We start from the raw sequence: 15,517 nt of genomic DNA on the forward strand, positions 1-15,517 counted from the left end.
TATTATATGTTTGGAAGCATTTTGAGCCAAAAATATTATATGCTTGGAAGAATTTTTCCCAAACACGATTGTCCTCATTCCCTAACATACTCGTAATTTTCAAATTTTTTAGTTATTGGCACCTTTTTCTGTAATACAAATAATGTTGAAGAAATTATTCACTTTTATAAATTTTTTAAATTTTACCTTTCGCCTGCACGGAGAATCGAACCGAGGACCATACAGTTTGTAAGCCAACACACTATCCACTGGGCTACGTAGCTGTTATAGTCACCAGTAGATAATTATCGTTTTAAGTTACATTTATATAGCATAGTTTGCAGCGCCCACGAGCCCATGCAAACATTACATTATTTAACAGAAACATACATTTGTTTGCCACGTGGAGCAGTGGTTAGCATGTCTGCCTTGCATGCAAAGGGTCGTGGGTTCAATCCCTGCTCCGACCGAACATTTTTTTTTTTAATTTACACATTTATATTTATACTATATTAAATTTTTTTAAATGAAACTTCGAAATGTGCGTTATTAAAGATTTATAGTCAGTAACAGTGCTTGATATAAACGAAATTGACTGATTTTTGGATAAAATATTATTTTTCATTGCAAAAATAACAATATTGTAATAAAAAACTGTTTTTGGACAAAACTTTAAAATTTGGAAGGAATTCAAAAACTAACAAAAGAAGAACGTGGAGTCGAGTATAAACATACATACATAATTTTATAATATAAACATACATTTATTTAGGAGTGAACAGTTTTTTACTAGCATTTAACACCATCGCTCTAAAATTCCTTTTATTTTTCTTTAATAATTCATTTTAAAGAAAATAAACTTTTTAAATTGTTTTAGCTGTAAAACTCGAACTTAATGCCCGCTTTTATATTTGATGGTGTCCGTCAACTCCTCGTGGACTACTAAAGAGGAACTAAAGTTTGTTTTTTTACATTTTACTGTGTAATTTTTCACTATTTCCTCCTTATTTCATTTTACTGTCCCAACTCTAAAAAGTGTATAATGCCCTTTCGCTATTATTATGAAGACCCCTGATTTCTTTTAACGAACCAAGAAAAAATTATGCCCATAATGCCAAAATGATAAACAAAACACATGTCCACACATACATAAAATGCTGCTCTCAAGGCGAAAACATATGCTGTTTGTTTTTCAAATGTCTATTCTCTTGGTTCCGAATGTCTGTTCTTTTATTCAAATTAAATAATATTTAGACTTAAGCATATCAAATTTTTGGCCTTATCATAAAACAGTTTTCCGAAACAACATACAAGCGGTTTCACAGAAATTGTTCTCTTTTGACTCTTTTGCTGTGTTATATTGATATCTTTCGTCAACTCTCCCGGTTTCCATCTCTATTTCTCTCTACACTCTCTCTGTCGCTTTGAATAAAATATCACAACATATGTATGTTTGAGTGGGGGCAAAAATTCTCCCACTTTTATTTTAATTTAATTTGTTTAAGTATATTTCTTTAAGTTTGTTGCATTCACTATGCCACTTTTTGTTGTTTTAATTTGCCCGTTCGTTTTTACCGTTTGATGTTGCCTTGTTAGTTTTAATAAAAGTCTTTGTTTGATTTCTATTTAATTTTTACACAATGTATTGTTTTATTAACTTCAAATTAGTATCACAAAAATTCACTTTTATTTATGAGTTTGATTTTCACTTGATGTTTGTTTGTTTGTTTTTCTTTAAGTCGAGCGCACCGAATATAAAGCAAGTCGTTAACCAACTGACTTTCTTGTTTCCCTTTATATCGGTCAAGGGCAAAGTAAAAAAAAAGATCACAGGCAACAACAGTAACAATACCAACACTCACTCTCTACACTGGATGTAGATGATGTTGAGTGTTGTTATTGTTGTTGTTATTCCTAACAGTCTTTCCAATAAGAAACAAAGAACAAATGAAAACAAACCAAACATCAAATGAATGTTGAAAATTAAAATGTAATACGAAAGTAATGTTAAAAGCAATTCAAAATAAACAAAATATGAAAGAATAAGAATACAAATGAATAAGGAAATTAAGGAAACTGATCAAATGAAAGGAATAATGGCAATGGAGATAATGAAATGAAAAATAAAAAAAGTGAAAAAACAAATGATATTAGTTTAATGTCGTTGGACATTAAACATGCCGGCCTCCCAGTGATTCTTCACCAAAGTCGCCCCATGGATCCGCTAAAAGTATAGCCAAGTGCTGTTTTGATGGCGACGACGCCTGGTACGTTGGTTTCAAGCGAGCCGTTGCGCCATAGGTCTGCGAAGTAATCTGAACCCAGCTCGATGTCAATTGGAGTGTTGCACTTGAAGTCGGGATCAGCCAATGTGTCGAGCGAGAAGTCTTTGTCCGGATTAGATAATATAGGTCCATCATAGGGTTTTCGTGGGAGGTCGCTGGTCATCAGTGCTCGTATTTCTTTTGTCCATTTGAAACGCGCAAGCCGACCTGATAAACGAAATTTGGCAAAGCGTGTGTCACGATATGCAAAGGTCGGAAGATGCAGTGACGACTGAAGGTTACAAGAAATCCGAGACACAGTAGCACTGAAGTTCAAGATCGCTCGGCAGGTATGCCATATATACGGTTCTTCCGGAAAAGCCACATGAACTTGAACCGTGGGGACAAGAACTTTAGACCACCTGAACGGCACATGAGGTTGCGGTACCAATTTGAACTCTGATTGGCTGCGTTGAGGTCGCTTGGCTGAATGTGAAGGTCGACTAGGTGTTCGGGATTTCCGTTCCTGTGAAGTTGAGTCTCTATCGGTTGACAGGCTGCGTCGGCGTATAGATTCCCAAGGACTAGGTCTTTCTTCACGTGGTAGAGGTCGGTTAGCATGTGGTTGAGGTCGATTGTCACATGGTTGAGGTCGTTCAACACATGACTTAGGTCGTGGCTCCGCACGTTCCTCAGATTTGGCGTGCATTTCTTTGATTTGTGGTGCGTAATGTAGAAGCGTGTTATGTCTGGCATTGCATATCTGGCAACTTAACTTAGTTGGACAATCACGGCGTATGTGTGAACAAGCGAGGCAGTTTATGCAGTAAAAATGCTGACAGACGATTTCAAAGCGCTCGGACGGCCCTTGGCTCAAAAACTTATGGCAGGTCTTGATGGGGTGATCTTGTTTACAGAGACCACATGAATACATCCATCCCTTGGGTCTGCTGCTGTGTCGATCAGTGGTTGGTTGTTTGGCTGCCATTTCTGAAAAGAGGAACGTGTATAGTGCGGATCGTAGCTAATTTATGTATGTATTTAATTGGAGAGAAGAGGAATCAATTTAGTTATAGGTCTTCGAATGACCCCATTGGAGGTCTTAAGGTCAACTACACGGCTATTATCGTCTGATCCTGGATAAAGATGAATAATTCTTCCTAGTTTCCAGTCATTCGGAGGAAGTCTGTCATCCTTGATTATTACGAGGTCATTCATTTTCACATTTTCCTGTGGTCTCTTCCACTTATACCTACGATGTAATTCTCTCAGATATTCAGTCTTCCATCGTTGACAAAACTGCTGAGAGATTATCTTCAAACGTTTCCAACGATTGGCAAGCGTGATATTGTCTGAAGATAGGTCTGGTTCAGCTGGGGACAAAATTGGGGCGCCAATTAGAAAATGTCCTGGTGTAAGTGGAGAGAGGTCATTTGGGTCATCATTAGCGGGGCTTAGAGGTCTTGAATTGAGGCAGCTTTCGATACGAGCTAAAATCGTTGAAAGTTCCTCAAAAGTGAAGGTCATGTCAGGAATCGCCTTTTTTAGGTGGGACTTAAAGGATTTCACCCCGGCCTCCCATAGTCCGCCCATATGTGGGGCACCGGGTGGAATGAAATTCCATTCAATGTCCTGAGATGAATGTCGAGTGATAAGGTCAGATTGTAAATGTCTGAAGAACTCTATCCGATCTTTTTTCAGCATTTCTGCTGCTCCCGTGAAGTTGGTTCCGTTGTCCGAAAACATTTTTGCAGGACAACCCCGTCTACCAATAAATCGGGCAAATGCAGCGAGAAAAGCTTGGGTCGAGAGGTCGCTAGTGGCCTCCAAATGTACGGCTTTGGTCGAAAAGCATACAAAGATGCACACGTAACCTTTTGTAATGAGACATGCTCTACCTGTATAATTTCGAATATTAAAAGGTCCGGCAAAGTCAACTCCGGTGTTTTGAAAAGGTCGTGTGAAAGTACTCCGTTCAGGAGGTAGAGAAGCCATGATCTGGTTTCTCGTATGTTTTTTGTACAAAATGCAAGTCTTACAGTGATTTATGACAAATTTCACAAGAGGTTTAAGTCGAAAGATCCAAAATTCTGTTCTTAAAATACGAATCATCAGTTGACTGCCGCCGTGTAAAGTCGATTTATGAGTATGCTCAACAAGTAATCGTGCAAGTCGGCAATCATGGGGAATCAAGATGGGATGTCGTTCATTAAATGTCAAAGATGGCGATTTTGTAAGACGTCCATTTGATCTCATAATGCCAAAGGTATCTACGAATGGGTTCAATGTCAAAAGTGAGCTGGTTGAAGCTATCTGAAGCTTTTTCGAAAGTTGAGTATATTCCTCTCCAAAATTATGTCGTTGTGTTATTATGATAAGTCGAGTTTTAACGAATTTAATTTCATCGGATGAAATTTCAGTAGAAGTTGATCGAAGGTGTATTCTTTTGGAACCTGTATTTCTCCAAAACCGAAATACATAAGAGAGAACCCGGTAAGCTCGAGAAAGACTAGAAAATCGTTCCAATGGATCTTCATAGGTCGTTGTGAAAAATGTCTTAACCGGTTTTATTTCCAAAGTCGTTTCAACCATTTGTTTGGGAACCGGCCAGCGGCTTTTTGGTTCTTTCAACCAGGAAGGTCCGTACCACCACAGGTCGTAAGTCTGTAGGTCAGTTGACGAACACCCCCTTGTAGCGATGTCTGCTGGGTTATATCGAGACTCTACATGTCGCCAGTTTGAGATTCCTACTTTTTCTGTAATTTCCGCCACCCTATTTCCCACGAAAGTGTTCCAAGTACAAGAAGGTCGATTTAGCCATGATAGAACAATCGTTGAGTCGGTCCAGAAATGTAGGTCATATGAGGTCAACTGTAAACGTGGCACTGTAGAAGACACCAAAGTCGAGAGTAAAACTGCGCCACAAAGTTCAAGTCTCGGCAACGACAGCTTTTTGATGGGGGCTACACGAGTTTTAGCAACTAGTAAATGGCACTTTATGTCATTCCCCGTTTCAAGTCGGATGTATAAAGTCGCAGCATAAGCTTTCTCCGAAGAGTCGCAAAACCCATGTAGTTCTACCTTGGATTCTGGAGTGAATTGTACCCAGCGAGGTATTTTGACACTTTGAATGTCAGGGCAGGTCTTTAGGAAATTTTGCCATGTTATACAGGTCAGTGGTGTTAGCCCATCGTCCCATCCGACTTTGTCCAGCCAGATTTGCTGCATGATGAGCTTGGCGACGACTATAATTGGCGCTAACCAGCCACATGGGTCAAAAAATCGAGCTATGGTTGAAAGAACCTCTCGTTTAGTATACGAGGGTTTAATTATAATTTCAGGTTGGGGAAATGAAAATGAGTCCGCTTTAATGTCCCATTTTATCCCTAAGGTCTTGGTTCCAATATTTTCGGACAAAGTCAGGCAATCTAATGATAGAAGTTTTTCTTCAGGAAGGTCTTTGATGACTTGAGGATCATTGGAAGTCCATTTCATGAGGTCAAACCCGGCAGATAGTAACGCACTTTCTAGTTGCTTTCTAGAAATGATTGCCTCATTGACCGTATGCCCTCCTGCTAGAACGTCGTCAACGTACATGTTTTCCTCTAAAACTTTAGCAGCCAAAGGATGAGAATGTCGAACGTCTTCAGCTAGCTGTAGTAAGGTCCTTATTGCCAAAAATGGGGCACAATTGACTCCAAAGGTCACTGTTTGAAGTTCAAAGTCCTCAATTGGGTCCTTAGGGGATTTCCGAAACAATATTCGCTGATATTGAGTTTGTGATGGGTCGACTAGTATCTGACGATACATTTTGGTAATGTCCGCGTTGTAGACATATTTGAAAAGTCTCCACTTCAAAGTCTGTAGAACGAGGTCCTGCTGAAGAATAGGTCCAGGGTACAAAATGTCGTTAAGACTTTTCTTGTTAGAAGTCGGAGACGACGCGTTGAAGACAACTCGCAATTTAGTTGTAACACGGTCTGGTTTTATCACCGCGTGGTGAGGCAAATAGTAGTTAGGTCTTTTCTGAATCTCAGAATGATGTATCTTTCTCATATGTCCTAGGTCCAGGTATTCAAGTATTACTTGGTCATACTGATGTTTGATGTCAGGCTTCGTACTGAGCATCTTTTCCATCCGTAGAAACTGAGCCATTGCTATACTACGCGAATGTCCAATTTCTACACCATTTTTGAATGGAAGGGTAACAACGAATCTTCCTGAACTGTTTCGGTAGGTCGTAGTTTGGAAGATTGTTTCGCAGGTCTTGTCCTCTTCTGACCTCAAAATGGGTTTTGGGGTCTCCTCCACCTCCCAAAATTGTGTGAGGATTTTATCGAGGGCAACTGCATTGAAAAGCGATATCTCATTTTTTGATTCAGTCGATTTCTCCACTGGTCCCCCCACAATCCAGCCAAATACTGTCTTTTGTGCCAAAAGTGAGCCGAGTGGACGAATCGGAGCTGCTACGTCAAAAATTGAGGGACCTAGGTCAAGTCCTATGAGAATGTCAATTGATTGGCTTACGTAAAAGTACGGATCTGCCAAGGGTTGTTCAAATGTACTGATGTCGATGTCTAGGTCTTTAGGCGGCAAATTAAATGGTAAGGTCTTTAGAACTGGAGCCAAAACATCTAGTTTGAAATTGGGTTCCACCTTTGAGCACAGTGTGAAAATACAAGCCTGGGTTGATGTTTCAGTCACTGTTGGACTCAAACCTGAGACATGCACTAAGTTCCGCTTGGTCGGAAGTCTAAGTCGGTTTTTCAATTTGTCGGAGATAAAAGTCGATTGAGATCCGGGATCTATGATCGCTCTAGCTTCGTATCTCTGACCATTCGATTCTATTTCAACAAGGGCTGTGAAGAGTAATGTCTCTCTAGACTGAGGTCTAAGCGCAGGTCGATTAGCCTCTCGGAGAGCTAAAGTCGTGATGTGAGGTTGTTCAGTATCTGGTATGGACTGTATAGTTGTTGTAAAGGCTTGAGCACTGGTACTAGGTCGTACGCTGGCGTCTTGTTCAAGTGACATGGTCGATGCGCCATTACCTTTGTGTAAAAGTGTGTGATGTCGTTGATTGCAAGTTCGGCAGTTATAGTTACTTTTGCAATCTTTGATGTGGTGGTCTGCTGTGAGACAATTGAAACATGATCGACTATTTTTTACAAAATGAATACGATCATTTATGTTCTTTTCTAAAAATTTAGGGCATTTTCCCAAAGTGTGACTTTCTTTGCAAAGTTGGCATGTTACTGTGGTGAGAGGTTGAGGTGTTTTTTTTGAATTAGGTCTCATTTTAGTTTTTTCTTCTATTTTCGTCTGGAAAGTATGAATGCGCCGATCTTTTGGATTGTATGTCTTTTCCTGAGGTTTGCTGTTTGATTTTGAGGTCGACGGCTGAACATTGCCTACGGATTCTAAAGTCTTGAACTTTTGGGTCAAGAAATCATCAAAATTACGCCATGAAGGCATTTGAGAACTGTCGTCTAGATTCTTTTCGAAGTCCTCCAAATAATTTCTCGGTAATTTCTGAGAGCATAAATATATTAAAATCGGATCCCATGACGTGGTAATGATGTCCAAGGTCTTTAAAGTCTGTAAACATCCAGTTACTGTGCGTTGAAGCAATTTAAGTGATGAACTTGAATGTACAGATACGGCGGGGAGGTCAAATAATATACGAATTTGCTCATTGACTTGCATACGCTTGTTTTCGTAGCGATCTGCTAGACTTTTCCAAGCGATGTCAAAGCCTTCGTTAACAAGTGGTACGTGGGATATAATTTCTCGCGCCTCACCTCCAGTTTTCTGATTCAAATGGTAAAGTTTTTCAACCCCACTAAGTCTCGGATTTTTAATGTAAATTGCCGAGAAAAGGTCGCGAAATGTTGGCCAGGTCTTGTAGCTGCCATAGAAAACGTCCGTATCGCATGGCGGTAATTTTATGGCATATTCATGTGATCTGTCAAAGCCCGCTGGGCTGGGGGCTGAAAGTCTCTCTGATTTCTCTGGAGGATGGTTGAGGGAAGAAAGAGCTTCTTTTTCTGCGTTGAGTGAGCTGACAACAAGTTTGTAGGACGACAGAGCCTTTCGATAAGTTTCGCGCAAAATTTTTAAATCAATTGGTTTTTCTCCTTCTGGTGCCTTATAGTCTCTACATATCTCATACGACCTTTGAACTTGGGTCCATAAATGGTCCACATGAACGCGTAACACGTCTAGAGAGTGCACATCTTTTTCGGCAGGTCTATTGGATTCAGCCTGCTCGAAGTCCATAAGGTCGTTAAAGGCATTAGTAAATTTCTCAGAAACGCTCATTTCGAAAAAGTATCGAAAAAATCCCACGAAATATCAATATTATAGGTCAACTGGCGTTGGTATGTTGAAAATTTATCAGAAAATCGAGAAATTTCAAATTAAAAATTTCCAAAAATGTCCCCGCAAAATTTCAAAAAAGGTCCGATCTGGCAACCCAATTTACCGATTCGCCAATATGTAAACAAATGAGTCGATGAGAGCGACTAAATCGGGACGAAGAGGAAAGCAAAAGTGATTGTACTTACTCCGTTGTTTTTTTTTTTTTTGCGAGTGTGGAGAATTGGAGTCTCTTTGTTGTACTCGTTGAGAGGTCTTGATAAATAAACGGAGGTCTACAAGAAAAAGAGAAAATCACTTTGAGGTCAACACTTTTGAAAATTTTGTTTTGGAATTTACAGTTAGAATTTACAGTTGCTTTTTACAAAACGTCACTTATTTTGAAATCTTGATTTGCACTTATGTAATGTCACACAACTTTATTTGGTTTATTTGCTTTAACTGCTTTTATGTATTTTATTTCACAGGTCACAATTTTTTATTTCACAAAAATTTGCAATTTTCCAAAAAAGATGTCACTGGACCTTGCACAAGTTACTTTTCTTTCACTTTTTGTCTATGTCACTTTTTCCTTTACAAGATTTCAAAAATATTAACTAGTTTTTTCCTCAAGATAATTTTCAGTCACCAACAATTTACTAATTTTTTCCTTTTTATTATTATATATATTTTTTTTCTTTTACTACAGTATGTCTTTCACCACAGATTTTGTTTTTGTTGTTAATTCACATAAATGTCAATGTCACACACTTTTAATTTTTAAAAAGAAAAATTTTATATAAATTATTTCATTTAATTTTCCATTAATGGAGTTAGGTCAATTTGCATTTTACCAAAGCTCAAACTTGTTGCACAAACAAATTTCTATGTGAGTTATTGTTCACAAAGGTCACTTGAACAATTAACTAAAACACTTATTCGGTTCGATTAGGACCAAATGTTTGAGTGGGGGCAAAAATTCTCCCACTTTTATTTTAATTTAATTTGTTTAAGTATATTTCTTTAAGTTTGTTGCATTCACTATGCCACTTTTTGTTGTTTTAATTTGCCCGTTCGTTTTTACCGTTTGATGTTGCCTTGTTAGTTTTAATAAAAGTCTTTGTTTGATTTCTATTTAATTTTTACACAATGTATTGTTTTATTAACTTCAAATTAGTATCACAAAAATTCACTTTTATTTATGAGTTTGATTTTCACTTGATGTTTGTTTGTTTGTTTTTCTTTAAGTCGAGCGCACCGAATATAAAGCAAGTCGTTAACCAACTGACTTTCTTGTTTCCCTTTATATCGGTCAAGGGCAAAGTAAAAAAAAAGATCACAGGCAACAACAGTAACAATACCAACACTCACTCTCTACACTGGATGTAGATGATGTTGAGTGTTGTTATTGTTGTTGTTATTCCTAACAGTCTTTCCAATAAGAAACAAAGAACAAATGAAAACAAACCAAACATCAAATGAATGTTGAAAATTAAAATGTAATACGAAAGTAATGTTAAAAGCAATTCAAAATAAACAAAATATGAAAGAATAAGAATACAAATGAATAAGGAAATTAAGGAAACTGATCAAATGAAAGGAATAATGGCAATGGAGATAATGAAATGAAAAATAAAAAAAGTGAAAAAACAAATGATATTAGTTTAATGTCGTTGGACATTAAACATGTATGTTTAGTCGAATATTGTAAATTTATATATGTTTATATTCACACATATGATTTTTATGAAACATTCATGTCCCAAACATAATATATTCTAACATATTAACATAGATGTCCCAAACATTTAGTGTTAGTTTAGGAACATTACATGTTCGCACTTAAATATATTGTGGTTTAAAATCGTGCCCGAAACACATTTTGTTTATATCGGAACATATGAAAAACATATTTTTCTAACAGTGCACTGGGAAGCTGTAAGTAGATACAGTGAAACCTCTGAAAAATGGACACCCACGGTCGCCTAAATTTTATCAACCTTTGAGAGATGTCCAGGTATGAGAGGTTAATTTTAATGTGTTAATATAGCAAACGTAACTACACGGACGAAAAAGACTGTTTTTCATATGTTTGGGTGTAAAAATTAAATGATTGGAACCCAATTTTTTTAACACAATATTTTTAAGTGCACGCATACAATGTTCATATTCTAGCATAACATGTTTGGGACATATATGTTAATATGTTAGAACATATTATGTTTGGGACATAAAATCTTTGTAAATATAATATGCTTGGATTCAAACATATATTAATTTAGAAATAGCCTATAAACATATATGTGTTTAGACAGAGAGACCTAGAGAGTAAGCCGGAAGTAAAAGAATGGAAGTAACCAATTGGAGCCTTAAAAATATAGAAAATGTCATTAAAATTGTATTCTACCAGTGTATGCCTAAGGTGAAACATAATATGTTTAAACAATACAAACAATATTTTGTTTGGATAAATCCTGAAAATATATATGCTTGAAGCAAAATGTATTTGGGGTATATGTTACAGAAGCGATTTTTTTTGAGGGTGTAGACTACTGCCCATGTTTGGGAGGTGTCCAGTTTGAGAGGTTTCACCGTAACAGGTTGGCTGATAAGCCCCCGGTCTGACACATAGATGGCGCCGCTAGTATTAAATGCATATTGTTTTTATATAGTACCAACCTTCAAATGATTCGTGTCAAATTTTGAGGACTGTAAGTCAATTAGTTTGTGATATAGAGCGTCTTTTGTGAAGCAACTTTTGTTATTGTGAAAAAATGGAAAAAAAGGAATTTCGTGTTTTGGTAAAATACTGTTTTCTGAAGGGAAAAAATACGGTGGAAGCAAAAACTTGGCTTGATAATGTGTTTCCGGACTCTTCCCCAGGGAAATCAACAATAATTGATTGGTATGCGAAATTCAAGCGTGGTGAAATGAGCACGGAGGACGGTGAACGCTGTGGACGCCCGAAAGAGGTGGTTACCGACGAAAACATCAAAAAAATCCACAAAAAAATGAATGACCGTAAAATGAACTTGATCGAGATAGCAGAGGCCTTAAAGATATCAAAGGAACGTGTTGGTCATATCATTCATTAATATTTGGATATGCGGAAGCTCTGTGCAAAATGGGTGCCGCGCGAGCTCACATTTGACCAAAAACAACGTGTTGATGATTCTGAGCGGTGTTTGCAGCTGTTAACTCGTAATACACCCGAGTTTTTCCTTCGATATGTGGCTTTGGATGAAACATGGCTCCATCACTACACTTCCGAGTCCAATCGACAGTCGGCTGAGTGGACAGCGACCGGTGAACCGTCTCCGAAACGTGGAAAGACTCAAAAGTCCGCTGGCAAAGTAATGGCCTCTGTTTTTTGGGATGCGCATGGAATAGTTTTTATCGATTATCTTGAGAAGGGAAAAACCATCAACAGTGACTATTATATGGCGTTATTGGAGCGTTTGAAGGTCGAAATCGCGGCAAAACGGCCCCATATGAAGAAGAAAAAAGTGTTGTTCCACCAAGACAACGCACCGTGCCACAAGTAGTTGAGAACGATGGCAAAAATTCATGAATTGGGCTTCGAATTGCTTCCCCACCCGTATTCTCCAGATCTGGCCCCCAGCGACTTTTTCTGGTTCTCAGACCTCAAAAGAATGCTCGCAGGGAAAAAATTTGGCTGCAATGAAGAGGTGATCGCCGAAACTGAGGCCTATTTTGAGGCAAAACCGAAGAAGTACTATCAAAATGGTATCAAAAAATTGGAAGGTCATCATAATCGTTGTATAGCTCTTGAAGGGAACTATGTTGAATAATAAAAACGAATTTTGACCAAAAAAAATGTGTTTTTCTTTGTTAGACCGGGGACTTATCAGCCAACCTGTTATATGGAACACGTTCTTCAAGAAGACATGGATTTGACGATGTGAGAAATGCTTAGAAGAGATGGACGTAGGCCACGACGAGGTCCACCTCGGTGTAATACTAAATCGGTTCCGAGGTGGAAAGTATACAATCGGGGTGAAGCAGGATCAGGGCTTGTGGACGCAGGGCCTGCATAAAGCACTTTCCCCCTCTCACCCGCATAAAACTCATCAGACAGATGTCAAAGAAAATTTCTATATCCGATATAACTTTATTTTACATCATAGGAATTAACTAAATTTAGTTAGGTATAGTGGCACCCCGTTATTTCTGGCTCATTTAGAATTTTCTGTCCATGGTGGTACCAAACAGGTTCTCTCTTATCAATGAGTACTGCCAGATTCTACACGCTCACAAAAAATCGCTTCTGTAACATATACTCCCAAACATATTTTGCTTCAAGCATATACATTTTTGGGTATTGCCCAAACATTTATATGTTTGATCTCTTCCAATATATAATATGTTTGAAAGCATATTAGTCTAAACAATATATGTTTGGGTACTCTAAGTTCCAAACATTTTGTATTTTTGCATCCAAATTCAATAATGTTGTCTTCCAAAAAACAATATGTTATTATGTGAACATATAATATGTTTGGAAGCATTTTGCACCCAAAAATATTATATGCTTTAAAAAAATTCTCCCAAACAATATTGTGCTCAAAATTTTATTTATATATATATATATTTACAATCATAATGAATTATGAAAATAAACAGGTAATGACCTGAATGCTCAAAATTTTGTTTCTGCCCAATTGTATATTCCCCCACATCTTTCTCACTTCCACGAGATTTTTTAGTTCTTAGCACCTTTTTCTGTAATACAAACATTGTAGAAGAAATTATTCAATTGTATGATTTTTTTATTTTAATTTTAACTTTTGCCGGACAGGGATTCGAACAGCGGACCACACAGTTTGTAAGGATCAAAGAAGTAGCTGATCAATTGCCCAAGGAAAAATAAAATGGTAATTTTGTAATAACAAGCAACAACCACCAACTTAATTCAATATCGCTCCCTGTTAAATAGCGCTCCAAGTTACTAAACACATATATGTTTATAGGCTATTTCTAAATTAATATATGTTTGCATCCAAGCATATTATATTTAAAAACATTTTATGTCCCAAACATAATATGTTCTAGCATATTAACATATATGTCCCAAACATGTTATGCTAGTTTATGAACATTATATGCTTGCACTCAAAAATATTGTGTTTAAAAATTTGTGTTCCAAACATATAATGTTTATAGCCAAACATATGAAAAACAGTCTTTTTCATCCGTGTATATTTAGCTCAATGAACCCTCTATTAAATAACACATTTCCATCACACATTGATTGGAATTACTGGAATCATATTGGACCCCAAAAAAAAATATTTTCCCATAATAAATCGAAAATTGAAAATTACAGTTTTTATTCCATTCAATACGAACAATAAACCAAACATATACATATATCTAAAAACCAAAACATAACAAAGATTTGTTATCATTCAAAAAAATTACCGCTACTAAAATAGTTCACTAAACTCTATAGAACTATAAAATAGTCCAATGGAAAAGAAATGACGCCGTCGTCTTAATTCAGAATTTTGTCATTCAGAAAAAATAATCCACACACTCTGAAGAACTTTTATGGAACGTAAACAGAAAAAAACAGAAAATCATAAAAAGGCCTATATAAAAGAGAATCGAACAAAAAAAACAAATATGTAGAATTATTAACAAGTTATCTTAACCTAAATAGTGTAAAAAAAAAGATAACACATGGACACATAAATGACGAGGTGAAAACTCAAGAAAAATGTTGTCATTCTTTTTATTTCAAAATGTTTTTGTTGAGACCATCTCATTGAGTGGCATAATATCAGGGCTAGACAAGAATATTACGTGAAAAACGAATAAAAGAAATCGTTGGCCATTGACCATAGGTGACAAAAACACCTGGAATGTAGTTTTGAACTTGGAAGACCTTACCTTACATCATATAAAGAGTGAGAGAACAAATGTATAAGAAAGCGACCTCTGGCCACAAAAATTTGATATATTCAAAAACACTCACGAGGAAATTCTATAGAAATTTTATCTTTAGAGAAATTTTCATCAAAAATTTGTATTTGGCGAAAATTTCATCAACATTTTGTCTTTAGAGAAAGTTTCATCGGAAGTTTGTTTTGAGAGAAAATTTCATCGAAATTTTGTCTTTAGAGAACATTTCATCGAAATTTTTTATTTAGAAAAAATTTCATAGAAATTTTGTCGTTAGAAAAAAATTCATAGAAATTTCATCTTTAGAGAAAATTTTATGGAAATTTTGTCGTTCGAGAAAATGTCATAAACATTTTGTCTTTAGAAAAATTTCATAGAAATTTTGTCTTTAGAGAAAATTTCATAGAAATTTTGTCTTTCGAAAAAATGTCATATTAGTTTTAATTTTAGAGAAATTTCATAGATATTTTAACTTTAGAGAAAATTTCATAGAAATTTTAACTTTAGAGAATATTTTATAGAAGTCTTAACTTTAGAGAAAATTTCATAAAAATGTTGTCTGTGTTTTAGAGATATTTCATAGAAATTTTAACTACATAGAAACTTTCATAGAAATTTTTACTTTTGGAAAAATTTTCCATTTTAGAGAACATTTCATAGAAATTTTAAATTTAGAGAAAATTTCATAGAAATTTCAAGTTTACAGAAAATTTTAAGAAATATTAATTTTAGAGAAAATTTTAACTTTAGAGAAAATTTCATAAAAAAAAAATTATAAAAATTTTAAATTTTGAGAAAATGTCAAAGAAATTTTTACTTTATAGAATATTTCATAGAAATTTTGTCATTAGAAAAAATGTTATAGAAATTTTGTCGTTAGAGAATATTTCATCACAATTTTGTTGTTCGAAAAAATGTCATAGAAATTTTAATTTTAGAGATATTTCATAAAAAATTTTACTTAAGAGAAATTTCATAGAAATTTCAAGTTTAGA

The 15,517-nt window shown here is 35.9% G+C and overlaps 3 protein-coding genes across 5 annotated transcripts in view; all 3 read right to left on the minus strand.

The window, feature by feature from the left end:
- Positions 1–15,517, minus strand: part of MESR3 (misexpression suppressor of ras 3) — a 370,784-nt gene that overhangs the window by 304,648 nt on the left and 50,619 nt on the right. The gene's annotated exons all lie outside the window — the stretch shown is intronic.
- Positions 1,534–10,243, minus strand: LOC142226959 (uncharacterized). The gene is made up of 3 exons (XM_075297225.1): positions 9,682–10,243; positions 8,807–8,893; positions 1,534–3,233 (listed from the first exon to the last, which is right to left on the minus strand). The coding sequence occupies exon 3, from the start codon at positions 3,229–3,231 to the stop codon at positions 2,179–2,181; it is 1,053 nt and encodes a 350-aa protein (XP_075153340.1). The 5' UTR covers positions 3,232–3,233; positions 8,807–8,893; positions 9,682–10,243; the 3' UTR covers positions 1,534–2,178.
- LOC142225243 (uncharacterized) lies at positions 3,285–8,561 on the minus strand. The gene has a single exon (XM_075295018.1). It carries the CDS (start codon positions 8,559–8,561, stop codon positions 3,285–3,287), a length of 5,277 nt encoding a protein of 1,758 aa, XP_075151133.1.

Source organism: Haematobia irritans, chromosome 2, assembly GCF_050003625.1.
Source record: "Haematobia irritans isolate KBUSLIRL chromosome 2, ASM5000362v1, whole genome shotgun sequence".
Taxonomy (NCBI): domain Eukaryota; kingdom Metazoa; phylum Arthropoda; class Insecta; order Diptera; family Muscidae; genus Haematobia; species Haematobia irritans.